The sequence below is a fragment of the Lampetra planeri genome, chromosome 39 (assembly GCF_965212315.1).
Source record: "Lampetra planeri chromosome 39, kcLamPlan1.2.h2, whole genome shotgun sequence".
Classification (NCBI taxonomy): Eukaryota; Metazoa; Chordata; class Hyperoartia; order Petromyzontiformes; family Petromyzontidae; genus Lampetra; species Lampetra planeri.
Genome location: NC_136145.1, coordinates 3,014,302 through 3,033,108, shown reverse-complemented (window position 1 = coordinate 3,033,108; position 18,807 = coordinate 3,014,302). Strand labels below are relative to the sequence as shown.

The following is an 18,807-nucleotide window of genomic DNA, read 5'->3' as shown; positions in this document are numbered from 1 at the left end:
TATATATTTTTGTGCACCACTGCCCAACGCAGTACCACCAAAATAATTGGGTCCTAGATTTGAAGCTTTCGTGACTGCAAGGATTCATACTCTTAGTTTTTTTCGGTAAAGTCACGTAGTTAAAATAATGATAATAAAAATAATAGAAATAATAATAGAAATAAAATAATAAATCACGACGTTTCGGAGGCAACACAAGTCTCCGTCATCAGGTGCAGTAATGATGCAGTAATTTTAGCTGTGACGGTCCCACCTGATGACGGAGACTTGTGTTGCCTCCGAAACGTCGTGATTTATTATTTTATTTCTATTATTACTTCTATTAATTTTTATTTTATTTTTTACCTGCGTGACTTTACCGAAAAAACCTAAGAGTATAAAAATATCGATTTAAAGCTTTCGTGACTGCAGGGATTCATCTTCTTGGTTCTTTCGGTAAAGTCACGTAGAAGGGAAACAATAAAATAATAAAAATAAAACATTATAAAATTCTCACGACGTTTCGGCCACAACACAAGCAGCCGTCCTCAGGTGAAGACAGACCTGTTCTTCAGACCTGTTCTTCACCTGAGGACGGCGGCTTGCGTTGTGGCCGAAACGTCGTGAGAATTTAATAATGTTTTATTTTTATTATTTTATTACTTCCCTTTATTATGTTTTATTTTTATTATTTTATTATTTCCCTTCTACGTGACTTTACCGAAAGAACCAAGAAGATGAGTATAGCAATAATTGGGGTTGCATTTCGTGGGTGCGGTGTGGGAGTGCATGGTTCACGGCTCTTGATGGGCGGAGCTTTCCTCCTCGGTGGGCGTCACCGTGAGCCCACAGTGGGCGTGGCAAGAGGCATGGGCTCCATCTGCCCGCTTGGGAATCCTCGTGATTGCGCTCGCATCTGCTCCGTGTCATCTCGCGTGCCCCTCCTGCCCCCTTTTCTCCATCCACGCCGCGCCGGGCCGGGCAGGCAGGGCAGGCGGGCGGCATGGCAGCCCTGCCCGATGTGGTGTACGGCCCGCAGGATTTCGAGGTGCGTGTTACGGAACGTTGCTTGCTGGGGTTAGAGGTAGGGGCTTAGAGGCTGGTGGTGGTCGCGATGCACCTGTGCAGGTGAGAATCCGTCACCTCACCTGTCTATATTGGTGGCGGGAATTGCTGTATAATTGGTACGGCGGGGAATACACGTGGGTAAGTAATGCTGGCATTTGGAATGGGCGATTTATGGATCCATGGATGGTCGGTGGATGCAACAATATTATCCACGTAACAGTACACTGCATCTGTGTGTGTGTGTCTGTGCGAGTGCGTCCATGTGTGTGCGTGCGTGAATGGATGTGGCATGTCCGTGTGTGTGCATCTTTGCGGGTGTGCATCTCGCATCTGGCTGTCTTTGTATTTTGCGGGGAGCGGTGGTGCAGTGGTTAGCGCACTGCGCTACGTGTACACGGTGGACCCGTGTTCGATTTCCCCGCACGATCAACAACAGTCACGATTACCTGAACCGGTCCTGGGCCTCCCCTAGGTCCACTCAGCCTAAAATTGAGTATTTGGTGCAGTGTCAACGTCAACACTGGGGAGACAAAGGAGGCCGGGCGTGGTGCTGGCCACCCACCTCCTCGTGTGTCGTGCCGGACTTCATAGGTGCTCGCCAACAGCACCTGCCACAACCGTCTGGCTATACGGGGATGTTTGTCGTTGTCTTTGTGTGTGTGTGTGCATCTGTGCGCATCTGTGCGGATGTGTGCATCTGTGTTTGTGCATTTGTGTCTGTGTGTGTGCATCTGCATTTGTTTGAATGGTATACGTGTGTGTCTGTGCGGATGTCTGGGCAGGTGTTGTCTGTGTGCTTCTAGATGCTTATGCGTGCATCTTGAACCTGTCTATGTGTGTATATTGTGTAGGTGTGCGTCTGTTTATGCCTGTATTTGTGTACGGTGTATGCCTGTGCTTTGGCATGTATGCGTGTCTATGTTCACATGTAGTACATCTGTACATCTGTGTGTCTTTGGCGACATCGTATATCTCTGTGTCTGCGTGGTTGGGGAGCGGTGGTGCAGTGGTTAGCGCGCTGCGCTATGAACCTGGCGACCCAGGTTCGATTCCCGTTCACGGCCAACACCCAGTGACGATTATCTGAACCGGTCCTGGGCCTCCCCTAGGTCGACTCAGCCTCAAATGAGTACCTTGTAGCGGTGTGTAAACATCGCCACTGGGGAGACAAAGGCGGTCGGGCGTGGTGCTGGCCACCCCACCCCCTTCGTGTACCGTTCCGGCCTTCATAGGTGCTCGCTAACAGCACTTGCCCCTACAGTCTGTTAAGGCTATACGGGGGATCTCTGTCTCTGTATATATGCGTGTGCTCGCTAACAGCAATTGTCCCAACGGGCTTTTAAAAGGATGTAGTGCTCAGCTCTCTGCGCTCTGAACTCGACAATCCGAGTTAGAATCCCGCTCACGGCTAGCATCAGGGATTAATATCTGAACTGACGCGTCCTTGTACGAGTATTGGTGTGATGTGTAAACATCACCACTCTGGAAACAATGGGGGGGGGGCGAGCATGGTGCTCGCCACAGAACCACCCTCCCCCTCGTGTGCCGTGCCGACCGTAATAGGTGCTCGCTAACAACACTTGCCCCAACATTCTATGTCAAGCTATGCGGGCGATCAAAGTCTTTGTCTTTGTAGATCTGTGTGCATGTGTCCCAGCGTGTTGCCGAATTCTTAACGTTCCGATTGCTATCGTAGAGCATTAGTAAACACGGCGAGACACACCCAGAACCATTGCCTCGTTACAGCGAGGCGTCATACCACCACCATCATCATCATTTCATTGAACCATCATCACAACCATCACCAACCACCACGATGAGCCGTCACAATAGCATCACCACGCTTAGCGGTCACAACAACATCATCATCAAGCTGAGCCATCATCATCATCATCACGCAGCTTTGCATCATCATCATCATACAACTTTGCATAATCACTACGAACAAATATCAACAACGTCACACAGAGCTATCGCATCATCATCATCTATGAGAGGTAATTTATGGCGATCATGCTTATTGGACATGTCAGGCAATAGCCGCAATTATGATAGATGATATATTTTTCTTATCATCATCATCATCATTGTCGCATGTGTTATTGCGTCGTGGTATGTGTGTGTGTGTGATTGTGTGTGGTGTTTGTGGTGTGTATCTGTGAGAGCTGTGGATGGGTGGTCTATCAGTGGGGTGTATCCGAGTGGTGTATCTGTCGGGTGTGGATGGGTGGGTAGAGCTGTTTGGTGTATGTGTGTGTGTGCAGTGTGTGTGTGTGGCAACATTGGGTATTATGTTTGCGCGTAGGGTATATATGTGCGGTATATTTGGCATATCTGTATTGCATGTTTGTATATATTCACGTATGGTATGTGTGATAAAAAAAAAATTGGAGGAATGTATACACATACCGCACGTACATCATCTGTGTGGTATATATTATGGTATATTTGTGTAGTGTATTTGTATGAAGGTATATTTCTGTGGTACGTGTGTGGTAGTTAAGGGTGGTATACAGCATGCACGTGCTGTATTGCTATGGTATTTGCGTCAAATTAGCATGATGTTCAGTTACAGTATTTGTCAATTTTATTGGATGAAGCTGTTCAGTGCAGGCTGGTGAAGGCCTTTCCGTTGTATTCACCACCCCACCACCGCACTCAATGTGACAACTCGCACGCCGGTGGCCACAGCCACAGCGAGAGGTTCACTTGATGAACTGTGACGAGCGCGGGGATACGTCCTGGGTCGAATGACCCCAAACGCGACCCGGCCGACGAGAAGCCCTGTGTGACGAAACTGTTTGCCCGCGATGGCACGCGAGCCTGCATCACCCACGAGTTCACCGCACGTCGCCTATCGCCATCGTCGGTAACCTCGTGCCACTTACGCTGATGCGTTCGACGGAGTTTGTTGTTCCGCTTGTAACGCGAGAACCGAATGTATTGCGAGGGTGAGCCCCAGCCACCACCCAGCCGCCGCCGCCTCATGCCCCATTGTGTGTACAAAGGGGTCGCCTTGTTGTGTACACACAGCCACACGGTGACACGGGCACAATTCTGCCAAACTCGTCGCCTCGGACCAGGGGTCGGAAACCTGCTCCGTTGGGGCTCTTCAAGGCGGACTGCTTTTGTGACGTCACGCGCATGCATTGCGGCTCTTTAAATATTTAGGGGGTTTTTGTTGTTGTTGTTAGCGAATTCGAAAAAGAAAAGTTGGCTCCGATTCTTATTTTTGGCCGCAAATAAATGATCACTCCTTTGTGTCGGCTACGCAGAGGCTTCGTGTGAGCTGCGGTCAGGCACTCTTGACCCACAACCAGGAGGGCCGTGAGTTCAAATCCCGGTCAAGGGGTCATCAATATTCGTTCCTTGAGTCCTCCACGGTGGATAAAATGTGTACCGTATTGCAGGAAGTCGAGCAGTGGTTGTTACATGGACATGGATGAACTCGGTCCCGTCATATGAATGTGGAATTTCAACCACAGGCTCATGGTTGTAATAATGAAATGAGCACGGTGATGTCAGCGTCTTTATATCAGAATCTATATTTAGACTGCAGGAGGAATCTGATGAGCCATCAAGCTCTTTCATCATGGGACCTCCTTTGCCAGTATAACAATATAAGAATAGGTTTTCCCCTTTTTAGTGCCAGAAAAAAGTGGGAAACCTATTCTTAGTCTCGCTGTACTACCCGGCTTCGCCCGGGACTTGGATTAAACACACCCCCAGTGGCGATGTTCCCACACCACTTACTCGTTTGAGGCTGAATCGACCTAGGGGAGGCCCAGGACCGGTTCAAATAATCGTCACCGGTGGTGGCCGTGAGCAGGAATCGAACTCGGTCGCAGGGTTCGTAGCGCAGCGCGCTAACCGCTACACTACAATGCGTTACGCTTCCACATGCGCGGGTCACGTGACAGATTTGAAGTCACAGCTCACTTGCCGTGCAAAAAATTATATGCATTATTGAGCTCCCCCCCCCCAAAAAAAATATTAAGTGCATTTTTATAATTTTGGCATGGTGTACAGTCTGGAAAGTACCCACATGGCAAATTTCAAGTTTGTTGCATGTCGGGAAGTACGCTAAACATTTTGAACAGACACACATAATCACAACTTTGCCTTTTATATATATGGAGATTTTGATACTGGCAAAGGAGGTCCCATGATGTTGCTGCTCACCCCGAGCTCTCAATGTCCTGATAGTGGCATTGTAGTTGTGCTGTTCGCCTTTTGGCGTCCTCTGGTCTAATACTGTTTGAGACTAGGGGCCGTCCATAAATGACGTCACGCACCGAGGGGGGGGGGGGGGTCAGACATTTGTGACGATACGTGAGGAGGGGGGGAAGGTGGGTTTGAGGAATGTGACGTCACATGAAAATTCGCAACTTTAAATAAATGTTAATTAAATATAATTGTTATAATAACACTAATTTTGATGAATTTTTATGATTACCTATTTGATTATTTAAATTTACTAAGGTCACCTTATAGTTATTCCATAAAGGAGCATTTTGCTTCTCCATGTGAGAATGGAGAAGCATACATTTTGTAAATTTTTTGGATGATCGTTATTAAACATTTTGATTCTAATGATTCTACCAGGGCTTTTCTTTATGTGGAATGAATATGTGATTGTTATAATTGTACTCTCCATTTTTCTTCGTTCTACCACAAAGTTTCAAGTATTTTTTTATAGTTATAATTACTTTTAATATTTTATAATTATAGGAGCATTTCAATATAATATTCTGAACATCTGCAGTTTTAGTTAGATGTTTAATATTTTCGAGTGAATTTATGCTAAATTTAAGCTTTCCAACGCCTCCTTTTTAATACGTGTTTTCTCCTACAACATCAGAGTGCAGCGCCACATTAAATACGCACTACAATGACAATAGTTTGAAGTGATTTGAAGCATGTTTTATTTTCAAAATAGAAATATGTTTTTTTTTTGGGGGGGGGGGGGGCAGAGCTTTGTGACGTCATATTTGAGAGGGGTCTGACTGTTTGTGACGCCGTGTGACGAGGGGGGGAGGGGGGTCAAAAATCGGCCAAAGTCGCGTGACGTCATTCATGGACGGTCCCCTATAGCTCTCAAGAAAGCTGTCTCTGGTGTGGACCAATCAGCTTAAAAGACAATGCACATACTTCGATTTAAAGCTTTCGTGACTGCAGGGATTCATCTTCTTGGTTATTTCGGTAAAGTCACGTAAAGTTACGTTATTATATTATTTTATTATATTATATTATTTTATTATGTTTTATTTTTATTATTTTATTACTTCCCTTCTACGTGACTTTACTGAAAGAACCAAGAAAATGCACATACTGTCAGAGCATGTTTTTTGTTTGTATTTTCACCACAAGTATATGTGGTTGATGCAGACATGAATCCTTGCAAAAGGTTTCAGTTTGGTGTTTTAACATCTTAACACAGCTGTTTTGTTGCCAGAAAAAAGGGGAAACCCTATTATTATTATAAGAAGGTGTTATTCGCAGATGCCCAGTAGGGGTGTTGGTCAGCGCGTTACAACGACAACAATACAATAAAACAAAACTTGCTGTAACTTGCTTAACCTGGCACGACTGGACATCTTTGAAAATAAGCTTCATAGCTCATCGGATTCCTCCAGTCAAAAAATAAATATTCCCATTCTAAAGATTCCGATGGAGCCATATGATGGTGGCACGTGACAATTCGTGCAAATCTGACGATGATCCGTGATTTCGCGTGACATTGGCAGGTGTGCGTGATGGTTCGACGTCGTGCCATGCGGTGTTATGCGACCTCACGCGTCCAAAATCGCATGACGTCATTTATGGACGGCCCCAAACGTGAATCCTCGAACACGCTGGATACGTTTCGATTTAAAGCTTTCGTGACTGCAGGGATTCATCTTCTTGGTTCTTTCGGTAAAGTCACGTAGAAGGGAAGTACTAAAATAATAAATTATTATTTTTTTACGTAGAAGGAAAATACTAAAATAATAAATTATTATTTTATTACTTCCCTTCTACGTGACTTTACCGAAAGAACCAAGAAGACGCTGGATACGATTACAATTTATTGCAGTTCCGTGTATGCGTGCGGTTGGCATTACGGGAGTGGTTGTGGCAAATATTTTAACCGGTTCTCTGCCTCCCCTAAGGCGACTCAGCCTTAAATCAATCGAGGTGCTGCGTGTAAACATCGCCACGAGGGAGACAAAGACGGCGAGGCGTGGGTGTTCATCCTCGTGTGCCGTGCCGGCCTTCATAGGTGCTCGTTAACAGCACTTGCCCCTACAGTCTGTTCCAGGCGATACGGGGGTGGAGGGGTTGGTGGTCTTTGTCTTTAGCTCGTGGTAACTGCTAATGGTTAGCGACCGGTAATGCCTAACTGGGCCATGGAAATCGGGGGGGGGGGGGGGTGACCGAACACACGCGCGCGCTGGAGCCCCTCTAGCTCACACCGTGAGAGGTCATTAGCGGTAATGAATGCGGCGGCACACGCGGCAGCGGTGGTCGCGACACGCGGGAGGGTGGCATGAAGACCGCTGCACTGCTACCACGTGACCCACTGCCACTACCACCACCACTTTTGCTTTTGACCAATGTCCATGTTCTTTACACAAAGGCTGTAATTATAATATATATTGGGGGGGGGGGGGACATCCCCCCCCCTCAATATTCAAATAAGCTCAAAATGTCCCCCCCAATATATTACTATAAAATATTTTAAAAAATAATAATTGCGATTCTATGTAAATAAAAACAACAATTTGCTAAACCTTGGCCACAATATCTGGACTTGTCTTCATTTAACAATGCATAGATTTCTGTTTATATGAGTGTGGTTATGGTTGTACTTTATGAATCCCTAATCTCTGCCATTACATACAATGAAACAAGAAAAGGTAAAAAAGAAAAAAACAGCAATACACTATTAGACATTATTGTAAAAATTGTATTAAAAGTCCAACACGTGTTAGGCAGGAAATGGCAGGAAATTCGTTTTCAAATTTAGATTTTTTTTTTATTGGGGGGGGGGGGGGGACCTGCAGACCCCCTGGAAGATTTGGTCCCCCCCAATGTTGACTCCATGGCTACGGCCTTGTTTTACACATTAGTACCAGGGTCGTCAACCCTTATCTGTTTCATGTTTCTGGGGCTGATTGTTTTGCCGTTTGCGCCGTGGTTAATCCGGAGGTAATCTGACCCAGCTGATTTGCGCTTCAGGGAATGTCATATTTAGCTCCGATTTAACATGATTTATCTTTGCACTGTTTTCTGCTCCTCGTGAGATGCAGCGGGGTTATTTATTTATTTGTTCCGATTGCTAATCGCTTCATTGCTGATTATTATTTATTTATATGTTTTTACGTTTGTCTTTTTGGTGAGCTAGGCCACTCTTGCATATGACCCATCGTGGGTCTCACCTGGTTACAGAAAGTAAACTTATAACCAAAAGACAAAGATCTCCCGTATATCCTGAACAGACTGTTGGGGCAAGTGCTGTAAGTGAGTAGCACTTATGAAGGCCAGCACGCCACACGAGGGGGTGGGTGGCCAACACCACGCCCGGCCGCCTTTGTCTCCCCGGCGGCGAGGTTTACACACTGCACCAGGTACTCATTTGAGTCGACCTAGGGGATGCCCAGGGCCGGTTCAGATAATCGTCAACGGTGTTGGCCGTGAGTGGGAATCGAACTCGGGTCGCCGGGTGCGTAGCGCTAAACGCCACACCACCGCTCGCCACCGCCACGACCACCATCAACAACAACGAATTGCACTGTCGGGGTCAACGCGACGGTTTGGAGCGTAATGCGGCATTCGATGCTGGGTGGCGCAGGGTGGCACGGTTGTTGCCGACCTGCGTCCACGGTGAGAGTGCCGTGCCGGTAGAGATGTGGTCAAGCGACGGTGCGCGGTGGTTAACCGAACTGTGCTGTGAATCTGCCGAAACGGATCAGTGGCAAAGACAAACAACAAGACGTGCCAACAGTGGTTTGGTAAAAGGGGCTGTATGTGTAAATATTCAAGGCATGGGGTGTGGAGTTGTTCACTCGTAGTTGCCACCTCTGAGCTGCAAAAAAACTTGGACATATGACGGAAATAATAATAATATCTCGCAGGAGCAGAACTGAAGGTGGGGAGAACTGCATGTGTAATAGTATGCAGCTGGGAAAACTGGGACTTTGGGAAGACTACAGTTTCCCCAGGACATCAGCAGTCGCCTCAACATATAGAACTATTCTGGGAAAGACCAGAGCAGGTGGCAACCCTGGTGGCCAGTGATATCTAACCAGCCCGCCAATTAACATACTCGTAATTTATTTAAAATGAAGCTGAATTACATTCGGTAGTGTTGGATATATTGGGTTTAAAAAAAAAAATCACAGTCACTCAGCACAGGCCCAAAGACCCCGAAATGACAAGGGACCAGGAACAAAAAAAACACCACCATCATCAAAGTGGTAGAAGACGGGTTTGTACGTTGCGTGAATTGGACAACGTCACGAGACCATGGACAGAGAGACGAATGGAGGGAATTCCAGAGTGGAGCAGTACGAGGCAGTGGCGGCTCCTGCAAAATCTCTCAGAGGGGGCAAATGTCTGGATGATTGATAAGGATAAGGTCCACCCATGCAATGGATAAATTAACAGCTTAAGCATGTAAAGGCAACTTCACTTCTTTAATATTAATGAAAAATAAAGTGACTCTTACAATACATCTTGTTTGTTTCTATACTCACTATTATTACAATCCACTCAGTTTATTTTATTAAAGATTCCACTAGGTGGCGACAAATAATTTTGTTGACTGAAACGTGCTTACGTATGATGACGTAAGCACGTTAGTGCGAGCCCTCCCGGAAGCCATAGAGAATGCATTGCAGCGCCCGCCCTTTGAGAAAAAACATCTTTGAATGTAAGTCTATGGGACCACACGGGGCGATTCTCAGCCGGAGTGAAATCGCCCAAAAAGAGGCGGTACTCCACAGAACGTGACATGACGCTGATTGGACTATATCCAGAGGCACAGTAACGGCTAGCATAGCTCTGTGGTTGAATGAGATTGTTAATGTGATTGAAAAAGTCCCTTTCACACATTGGTGGTGCGTCGCCCAATCGCCCTAATGAAGAAACCGCCCCTGGTACGAGGGGAGAAGCAGAAAGATAAGTGTTGTGACCTGCAGTGTGGTGAGTGGGTGAGTGAGTGAGTGAGTTTAATACGTAGGCTTTCGCGGCCAAAAAATCATTTACGCGATCTAACCCAAAAAAACTAAATCTGTTTCATGGATGAGTGAGTTGGCGAGTGAGTTGGCGAGTGAGTCGGTGTGTTGTGACCTGCATTGTGGTGGTGGTGGAACACAGTGCAGATGAGATGAAACACGGTGAGTGTCTGGTAGACCAAGTCCTTCATGTAGGTGGAGGAATCAATGAGTGAAGTTCACGGGAACATTAATCATGGGAGTAAGGATAGAAGAGTGATGAGGAGGGAACTGGCCGCTGGTTAGCGAGTCACTCTTGTGAATCGGTGAACGATGGATCAACCTTCAACCTGACCGCTTTGTATGCATTGTCGGAATGAGATGAGAAGTTTTATCTCCATAGATGTGACTGTAATATGTGAGCCCAGCATGAACGTTTGATCATGTTGAATTAGCCCTGGTGCTGGCGTCAGGAGATCCCCATGGCTAGCGAGACTCCATCCAGCAGTGTATTGGCAAAAGGGCGGTGGATGCGCACACCATCAGAGATATCTGTCGGAGGGACACGGCTGGAAAACACAGCAGTGTGTGAGTACCTAGGTCAGTTGGACCTGGATCAAAAGGATGGAGGTGGAAAAACGTGGGTTTCAGTGCTTTTGAGAAAAAAACGCAGCTTATTAATTATATTTGACTCTTTTGAGGATGGCAACAATATGGTTTCAGGAGCAGCGAATTGCCCATGTCAAAGTCTGATAGCGAGGAGAGAGTTCGTGTAGTTTTGCTACTTCTGCTCTGTTGAAGGAGCGCATACTACAGTGGGTTTACTTGCACGGTCCACAGTTTCGGATTGTGTGGCCACAATTAGGCTGTGGCTTGACTTTTCCATCTCCTGGCGCGTCAGTTGAAATCACGGGGCGAGGTTCGCGAATCTCCCAACCAGCCTCTGCTCACCGAGCAGTATAAACGTGTTCAGCCTGAAAGAGTAGAAGAACATTTCCCCGTGAGAGCTCAGTCTAGCGGAGGCCTCTTCCGTCAGTAGTGGCGTCAGCGAACACTTTCAGGGCTGCACCTATAACTTTTCATTGAGATGCGAGGGTGAATTGACCGTGTGGTGACTTACCCCACCGTGCTGTTTGTACTCTCTCATATTGCGTATTTGGCTGCTATAAATTTCCACGTGATGAACCATTCGTTGAGCTATCATTTGTGGCCACGTCGCTACTGAAAAAGTGCTCTGTAGCGAAGTGGGCCTTCATATACAGCGCCAATCGGTGCATCTGTTACTCAATTGCACTGGAAACTGAAAACCATTTCCTGATTTTTCAGAACCGGTCATCATTTTATGAAAACGGTTACCGGTTTACCAGTGATGGTTTAACAACGCCCGATTTAGGCGTGAGACGCATAGAAAGCGAATTCGCAATGTTACTCTCGTTAGAGCTTTTTGTTGTTCTTCCCCCGCACCTTCGATTAGCACGGTTGGATACGTACGGTGCCAAAGAAGTTCTACATACACACATACAGAGCTGTTCTGTGCTGTGCCCACCAGCGGTTCCTGTCAGAGAAGTGCATTGTGGGTCCTCGATGCGCTTGTGTGTTATTTTGGTGCGGTGGCTTTTTGCCATTATATACAGATTTGAATTAACCCGGTTTAAACTGCAGCATTCTATCGTATTCCTTATTCTTCGTCTTCTTTGTACTGCCAATGTTGATGGAGAGCAACAACTGTATATTGACACTGACGTGGTTGAGCCAGATGATTGCATCAGGAGTAGCGGACACATTTTTTTTTGACAATTTTTATTTCACCAGGTAAGGCCCACTGAGCTGTACAGCTCTTTTTCAGAAGCGACCTGGCCACGAATGACAGCTCAACGAATTGGCTGATCACGTGGAAATGTATAGCGGTCAAATAACCTAAACGCGCGTTTATAAATGTGGGGGGTGGGGGGGTGAAATAAACCGAAAGACCCGGAGAAAACCCACGTGACCACGGGAAGAACAGACGTGCATCAGGGTCGGGATCGAACCTACAACCTCCTGCGTACCAGGCGAGGTAGTTAACATCTCGCCACCGTGGCGCCCAGGAGGGGCCCTGCCAACATGCCAAGCGTGTCTGAGCGAGTGCGCGTGTCCGTTAACCATCTAGTGGGACAGAGAACGGAGTGGCGCATCATCGCTGTGACGACGCCTTCTCCTTCGTATTTGTGAATAGGGCATCCAGTCGTTACGCGTTCCGTGGTTCTGTGCTGGGTGGTGACCGTAATCGCACACCGCATTAATTTAAATGTTCTATTTGTGCATCAAGTACCCGCACGTGGCGTGGTTCATTCCGATGCGGTTTACGGCTGCCCATAAGCTTTGCGGCAGATCGAAAGCCCAGGGACTGAAGAATTTAGAGTTTTCTGTCCCACTCGATGGGTAACGGACACCCCGCGCGTGCGGCCAGGGCCTGTCGTGTCAAGGGACCGACCACGATGGATCTGAGCTGAAGTTATTTATTGGAGCGGCTCCATCCTCAGTCGCCCACACCGCACACCACAATACGTCGAGCCGGGCGCCATCAAGGGAAGTGGCCAAGTTCGAAAATACCCTCGGAATGAACGCAGCAGCCCCACGGTTGAATGATCTATTGAGCGCACACCACCACCAGCAGCAGCAGCTGCAGCTGCAGCAGCAGCAGCTGTGACGCTGGTTGACAGTGGTGGCATGTGGTTGGCATGGGCCCTGGGGAAAGGAAAGAAATTGGGGGGCCCATAGTCTGCTTTCCGCCCCCCACCACACCCAGCTCTCTTGCTCTCTATAACCCAGCACCTGGGCAAGTCCTGGACATATGTGAAAAAAGAGCTTTATGTATTATCGGATTCCTCCAGTGTCAAATACAAATACAGATTTCGATTCCGATTCCGAAGTGCAGGCTCCAGGGCGCATTGGCCAGAGCTGCGTGCGATTGATTTTGTCCGTGTGTCGCGCGGGGGTAGGCATTGCGTTTCGGGGTTAGGGGGTAAGGATTTAGGGTTGGGGAGGTTTAGGATTAGGGAATAGGATTGGGGCTGAGGGGGGCACGGGTTATGGTTTGAGCCGGCGAGCGAGCGGAGCGTGGCCTGGGCAAGAGCCGCTTTCATCGATGGGGCTTGGCGAGCGGGCGGCCATGTGATGGGTTATGTATTGTGGAGGTATATTTTATTAATAACAAAAAAAATCATGAATTAATAACGCGCGACGGGGGGTGATACCGGAGCTTGAATAATTTACCCCACTCCGTTATGGCGGTAATAGGCAGCGTGGAGGCGAAGCGGCCGTATCGATTTCCACGCGCCCGGCGCTTCTCACGAACGATCTCGCTCCGCCTTGCGCGCTGCCCGGACCGCGCGGGCAACGTTTTCCTCCACGGTGCCGGACAGAAGGTGGGCTCGTCGCAAAGCCCATCGATCGGTGCGGTAATGGGAACCGCTTCGAGAGCGTCGCTCTGTGCGGATCACCGCGATGACTTTCATTCCCGCGGGCCCCTTTGCGTGCCGCCGTGGCGGGGAGTCGCGGCGCTCGGAGTTCCGGCAGTCGCAAATTAATTCGCCAATCGATTCTACGCTTTGCCCCGTGAAGTACTTACTGCCTTAGGTTTTTTTCGGTAAAGTCACGTAGGTAAAAATTTTAAATTTCAATTAATAGAAGTAAAATAAAATAAAAATAAAATCACGAAGTTTCGGAGGCAACACAAGCTTCCGTCTTCAGGTGGAACCGTCATAGCACGCTTGGAATTTCTCATTTACTTGATACAGCAATCGTGCTGCGACGGTTCCACCTGAAGACGGAAGCTTGTGTTGCCTCCGAAACGTCGTGATTTTTCTTTTATTTTTCTTTTATTAATTTTATTTTTTTACCTACGTGACTTTACCGTAAAAACCTAAGAATATGAATCCTTGCAGTCACGAAAGCTTCAAATGTAGAACTTACTGCCTTGTTTGCACCGTTGGGATCGTGTGCATTGCCCATCGCCGTGCGTCTCGATTTTGTACTTGATCTCGTTTGTGCTGTTGTCAGTTTTTGTGTGTGCCGCCTTCCTTTGTACTGCCTCGTGTCGTTCTGTCTGTCTCGTCTGCACTCTCCCGTCTCGATTGTACCGTCTCTCGCGTGTCTGTTGGTCTCGCATGTTCTGCCTACGCTGTTTGTCTGCTCGGTTGTATTAGCCTACAGGTGCACGAGCATGTTGTGCGAGTCGCACTTTGATGCACCGTTCCATGCGTGCAAGGATCAATTTAAATCGACGAATGGACACATCGTGTTAGCCGTCTCAGAAAAGCTGAAAGAAAGTTTACTCGGGTGGCCAGGAGTTGTCAGGTGCTTCGGGCGGTGGGAAGGACACTGGCAGAGCCAGTGGGGGGTGGCACGTGCCCCCCCAATGATCCAATCGTAATCCCTAATTTTGATCGTATCATTGGGGTTTATTAGTAATAAATCGGCATTTTGCGACCCCCACTGCCACTGTGTAGCATATTATTACGTGCCAGGGACTCTATGAGATGATAGGACAATAGTCTGAGTCCATAATTGGCAATAAGTAACGGCAAAGCAGTTATAAGTGACTCAGAATTGTGCGCAGTTGCGTATACAGTACACGACTTCCCTGAAGGCAAACACCTTCAGCGAGCGCGATGCCGATCACACGCGGTTCGAATTCGACCCTCGATCGATGGCTTCGGCATCGCCGCACACGCGTCGAATAAAAAGCAAGGGACAAGTCCTTACTTACTAACAACTCTTCTATCATTTTTCATTGCTGGAGGGGTTTCCTCCCCCCCTACCTGAAAATCCTGGCTCCGCCATTGGGGAAGGAGTGTGGAGAGTGGCAGTGTAGCGGTCAGCGCGCTGTGCTACGAACCTGACAACACAAATTCGATTCCCGTTCATGGCCACCAACAGCGACAGATTATCTGAACCGGTACCGGTCCTGCCCTAGGTCGACTAAGCCTTAAAATAAGCACCTGGTGCGATGTGTAAACATAGCCCCAGGGGAGACAAAGGCGGCCGGGGTAGTGCTGGCCACCCCCCCCCCCCGTCATGTGGCGTGACGGCCTTCATAGGTGCTTGCTAACAGCACTTGCTCCAACAGTCTGTTACATTCTTCATGGGGGATCTTTGTCTTTGAAGGACTCTGGAGTGGGTGTAGGGGCAATGGCCCAGGACAGGAGTGAGTGGAAGTCGCGCTCCACACAAATGCCAGGAATGAGAAGATGAATCGGACGCACCGTGACACGGCCAAAGATCCACCCTCGTCTCTCCCTGCGTCTCGTCCGACTGCCAGTTCGACCGCGCCGCCAGCCACGCGGTTTTGATCTCAAACGACATTCCACGCGTGGGCGGTGACGTGCCACGCTTGTTGCAGAGCTTCGCGGTCGGAATCCGCCAGGCCGCCCTGGTCAATACCGCGGGGTGCAATCAACCGTGAATATGACGCGCGTCCGTTTCAGGGGGGGGTGGGGGGGTGGACGTTAAAGATCCCCGCGACGTCACTCGAAGAAGATTACGCCACGTCTGCCAGCGTCGCGGTCGAAATAATGTGGCGTGTTATTTTCATCGGGTAAAACTCACGTGGCAAACATCACCTCCTCCCGTTAAGACTGCACTCGCCCGTGAAACACGTACGTACGAATGTTGAACTTCTTTCACGCCGTACGTAGCCACCCCTGCTAATCGGTTGGCTACGTACGGTGATAGCCCTGCGCTGTGAGAACGGCGCGAATAGCAAACGCATGGCGTTATTTTATTATTATTTCTGTTGTTTTTATTAAAAGGGGGCTTGCTCTGCTCCGTGACCCCTGCAAGAATGTTCTGTCATTCCCCTTTGAGCCACCCCCCCCCCCACCCCCCCAGGGCCACGACGACATCACGGTGCCGGGGGTAGGCCTCGGCAAGGTAAGGTAAAAGTTAAAAACAACGAGCCTACCTTTACCCTACCCTTTACCTTACCACAATACAATCACTCTACCCTTACCTTTTACCCTTTAGCAGGAAAGGTAAAAGGTAAAAAGCAACGAGTCTACCTTTTACCCTACCTTTTACCCTTACCCCATACAAATTACCCGATTGCAGGGTAATTGCTGGGGTACTACGACATGAAAAAGGTTTATAACGGTAAATGCTAGGTAGAGCGCTTTATTCATTCATTTAATTTACCTTACCTTGCCGAGGCCTAGTGCCGGGTTCACGCGAACCGCACAGTTCCGCCGGTATCCCGCGGTGGTGCTGGGGAGAGGGGAGGCCGTGTTGCTGCCGCACGCACGTGACAAACTACGACCGCCCCCCCCCCCTCAACTCGGCTTGACCCCCCCCTACAGAGTTATGGTGATTCTCCACGCTACCCTCACCCCCTCCTGTGCTGCGTCCCTCCCTATCTCCCCCCTCCCCATAATTAAATCCACTCGAGTGACCTTTTCTGCTCAGATGGCCTTTTCCGTAAAATAAAATGAGCCCTGAGCAGGAGGGAAGGCCGAGTGCTTTTTTTCAGCCGCCTTTCCGATGCGTAATTGGCAATACCGTTTGTATAATTAATCGCTGGACCACTTTACGTACGTGACGGAGGTCATTTAGGGGCTGAGCATTCCCGTTCACCGCGGCGTCTGCTGGTGTTCACGTTTCGCGGGTTCGTGCGTCGATCGCAAGGCACGCGCGTCGACCCACCACCTGGTGGAGTTTCAGACATCCACCACAAGGCTACTCCCAAAGCCGTCCACTGGCCCGCTCGCACGCTCGCTCGCTCACTCACACGCCAACCTCAACAAGAACTTTGCACAACAATGCCGAGGAACTCCCCACAGTACGAAAGAAGAAGTGTCTATTTAAGTCTCTGGGTGTCTATGCGAGTCTGTGGGTCGGTCTCTCTATGCGAATCTAAAGGAGTCTATGGGTGTCTGCGAGTCTGTGACTATGTGAGTCTACGGGTGTCAATGCGAGTCTATGAGTCGGTCTCTCTCTTTGCGAGTCTATTGGTGTCTATGTAAATCTGTAGGTCTCTCCCACGTCAGTCTGTGTCAAACCATGGGTCACATCGTAACGCCACTGCCTGCTTCGATCGTTCGCCCGCAGCATTGCCGGCATTCCTCACTCCTGAAACCATTCCGCACCTCCGATTAGCACGGTTGGCTACGTACGGTGCAAAAGAAGTCTAACATGCGTGCGTCCGTACGTGATCAACGTACACGCAATTGCCGATCAACCGCCCCACCGCACCCAACAAGATGACGAGCTTCACACAGCTGACAGCCCCCCCCCCTCCCCCACCAGGTCCATTAGCACACTGCATTGGCTCCGTTGGGCACTTAATTTCTTGAGTGCATCGCAGAATGGGGGACGGGGGGGGTAGTCGCTGGGGGGGGGGGCGGTGTTTGGAGGGGGGGGGAGCACGTGGGCTGGGCTGGCGGGCGGAGGCTGTGAGCATGATGAGATGGTGATGCGTCTTGGCAGCTGCGTGGGGCTCTGTCGGTCGCTGCGAGCAGCGCTCACCGATGGCGATGTGATGCGCGTGCGTTCTCCGATCGTGGGGGGGGGGGGGGGGGAGTTCTTTTGGTGGAGCGGCTCCTCCTGCCAGCGGGCGTGATGCACGGGAAGATCTTCCCGATCCACTTTTTTTTTTGGCTCATCGCCGTTTCATTGAAGGAAGGCTGTGTGCAATCTTGACTTGGAGCTTTCGTGACTGCAGGAATTCATACTCTTTAGTTCTTTCGGTAAAGTCACGTGGGTAGAAAATATTAATAGAACACGACGTTTCGATCGCCGCACAAGCAACCGTCTTCAAGTCTTCAGGTCTTTATTGCTTGTGCGGCGATCGAAACGTCGTGATCTGTTATTTTTTCTACCTACGTATGAAGACAATGTTACGAAGGGGAGAAACGGTCCTCCCCGCCGCTCAACCGAGCTGGCAGTCAGTCCCTCGTTTCTGTTAGCGAGTGGTGAAAATTCAAGCGCGTCTCGCTCACCATCTCTCTCTTTCTCTCGCAGCGTGAACGCTATTCGCTTGTCACAAGGTGCTCCTCGTTTTATTGACCCCAGAGGGGATGATGGGCCGACTCAACCCCAGACCGGCGTCGAAGTTGTGAGTCGGAGAGTTTGTGCCAAAATTCTGACTTGGGTTGGGAATTAGTGGCTTGTGATTGCCTGTACATCGCTGTACTCAGATTTTCTCCAGACCTAGCGACTGTTTGAATCCCCCCTCCCAGCATGAATGACAACGTCGCACGTCCGACTCGCAGGGAACTGAGCTGTAGGCGGATACGTGAAAAGGTCAGCTGTGTGAACGTCTAGAGAAATTGACAGCCACACCACGCACAAGTACTGCTTTGGGTGTAGGTGATTATTTGGTCAGGACGGATATGCAGTGGTCAGATATGCTATGCTGTGGACTGTATGAGCTTCATACACAATTCGCTAATTTAAAAAGTGACGATACTTCACGCTGGGAAGTGTGGGCCGGTGAAGGCGGCGATAGGCATGGAAGCGTAGAAGTGCAGAACAATGGATTTTCTCGTCCGCGGGTTGGACACACATCGAGTATTTGTTGCACTTGTTA

The 18,807-nt window shown here is 48.9% G+C and overlaps 1 protein-coding gene across 2 annotated transcripts in view; it reads left to right on the top strand.

The window, feature by feature from the left end:
- The first annotated feature begins 868 nt into the window (after window positions 1–868).
- The window catches only part of LOC144731489 (E3 ubiquitin-protein ligase NEDD4-like), a 125,890-nt gene continuing 107,951 nt past the window's right edge, over window positions 869–18,807 (top strand). The window contains exon 1 of one of the 2 annotated variants that reach the window (XM_078612579.1): window positions 869–1,027. In XM_078612579.1, coding sequence (XP_078468705.1) covers window positions 983–1,027 — 45 coding nt within the window. In that variant the 5' untranslated portion in view covers window positions 869–982. The remainder of the gene's footprint in view (window positions 1,028–18,807) is intronic. The other variant, XM_078612577.1, reaches the window with a different exon arrangement.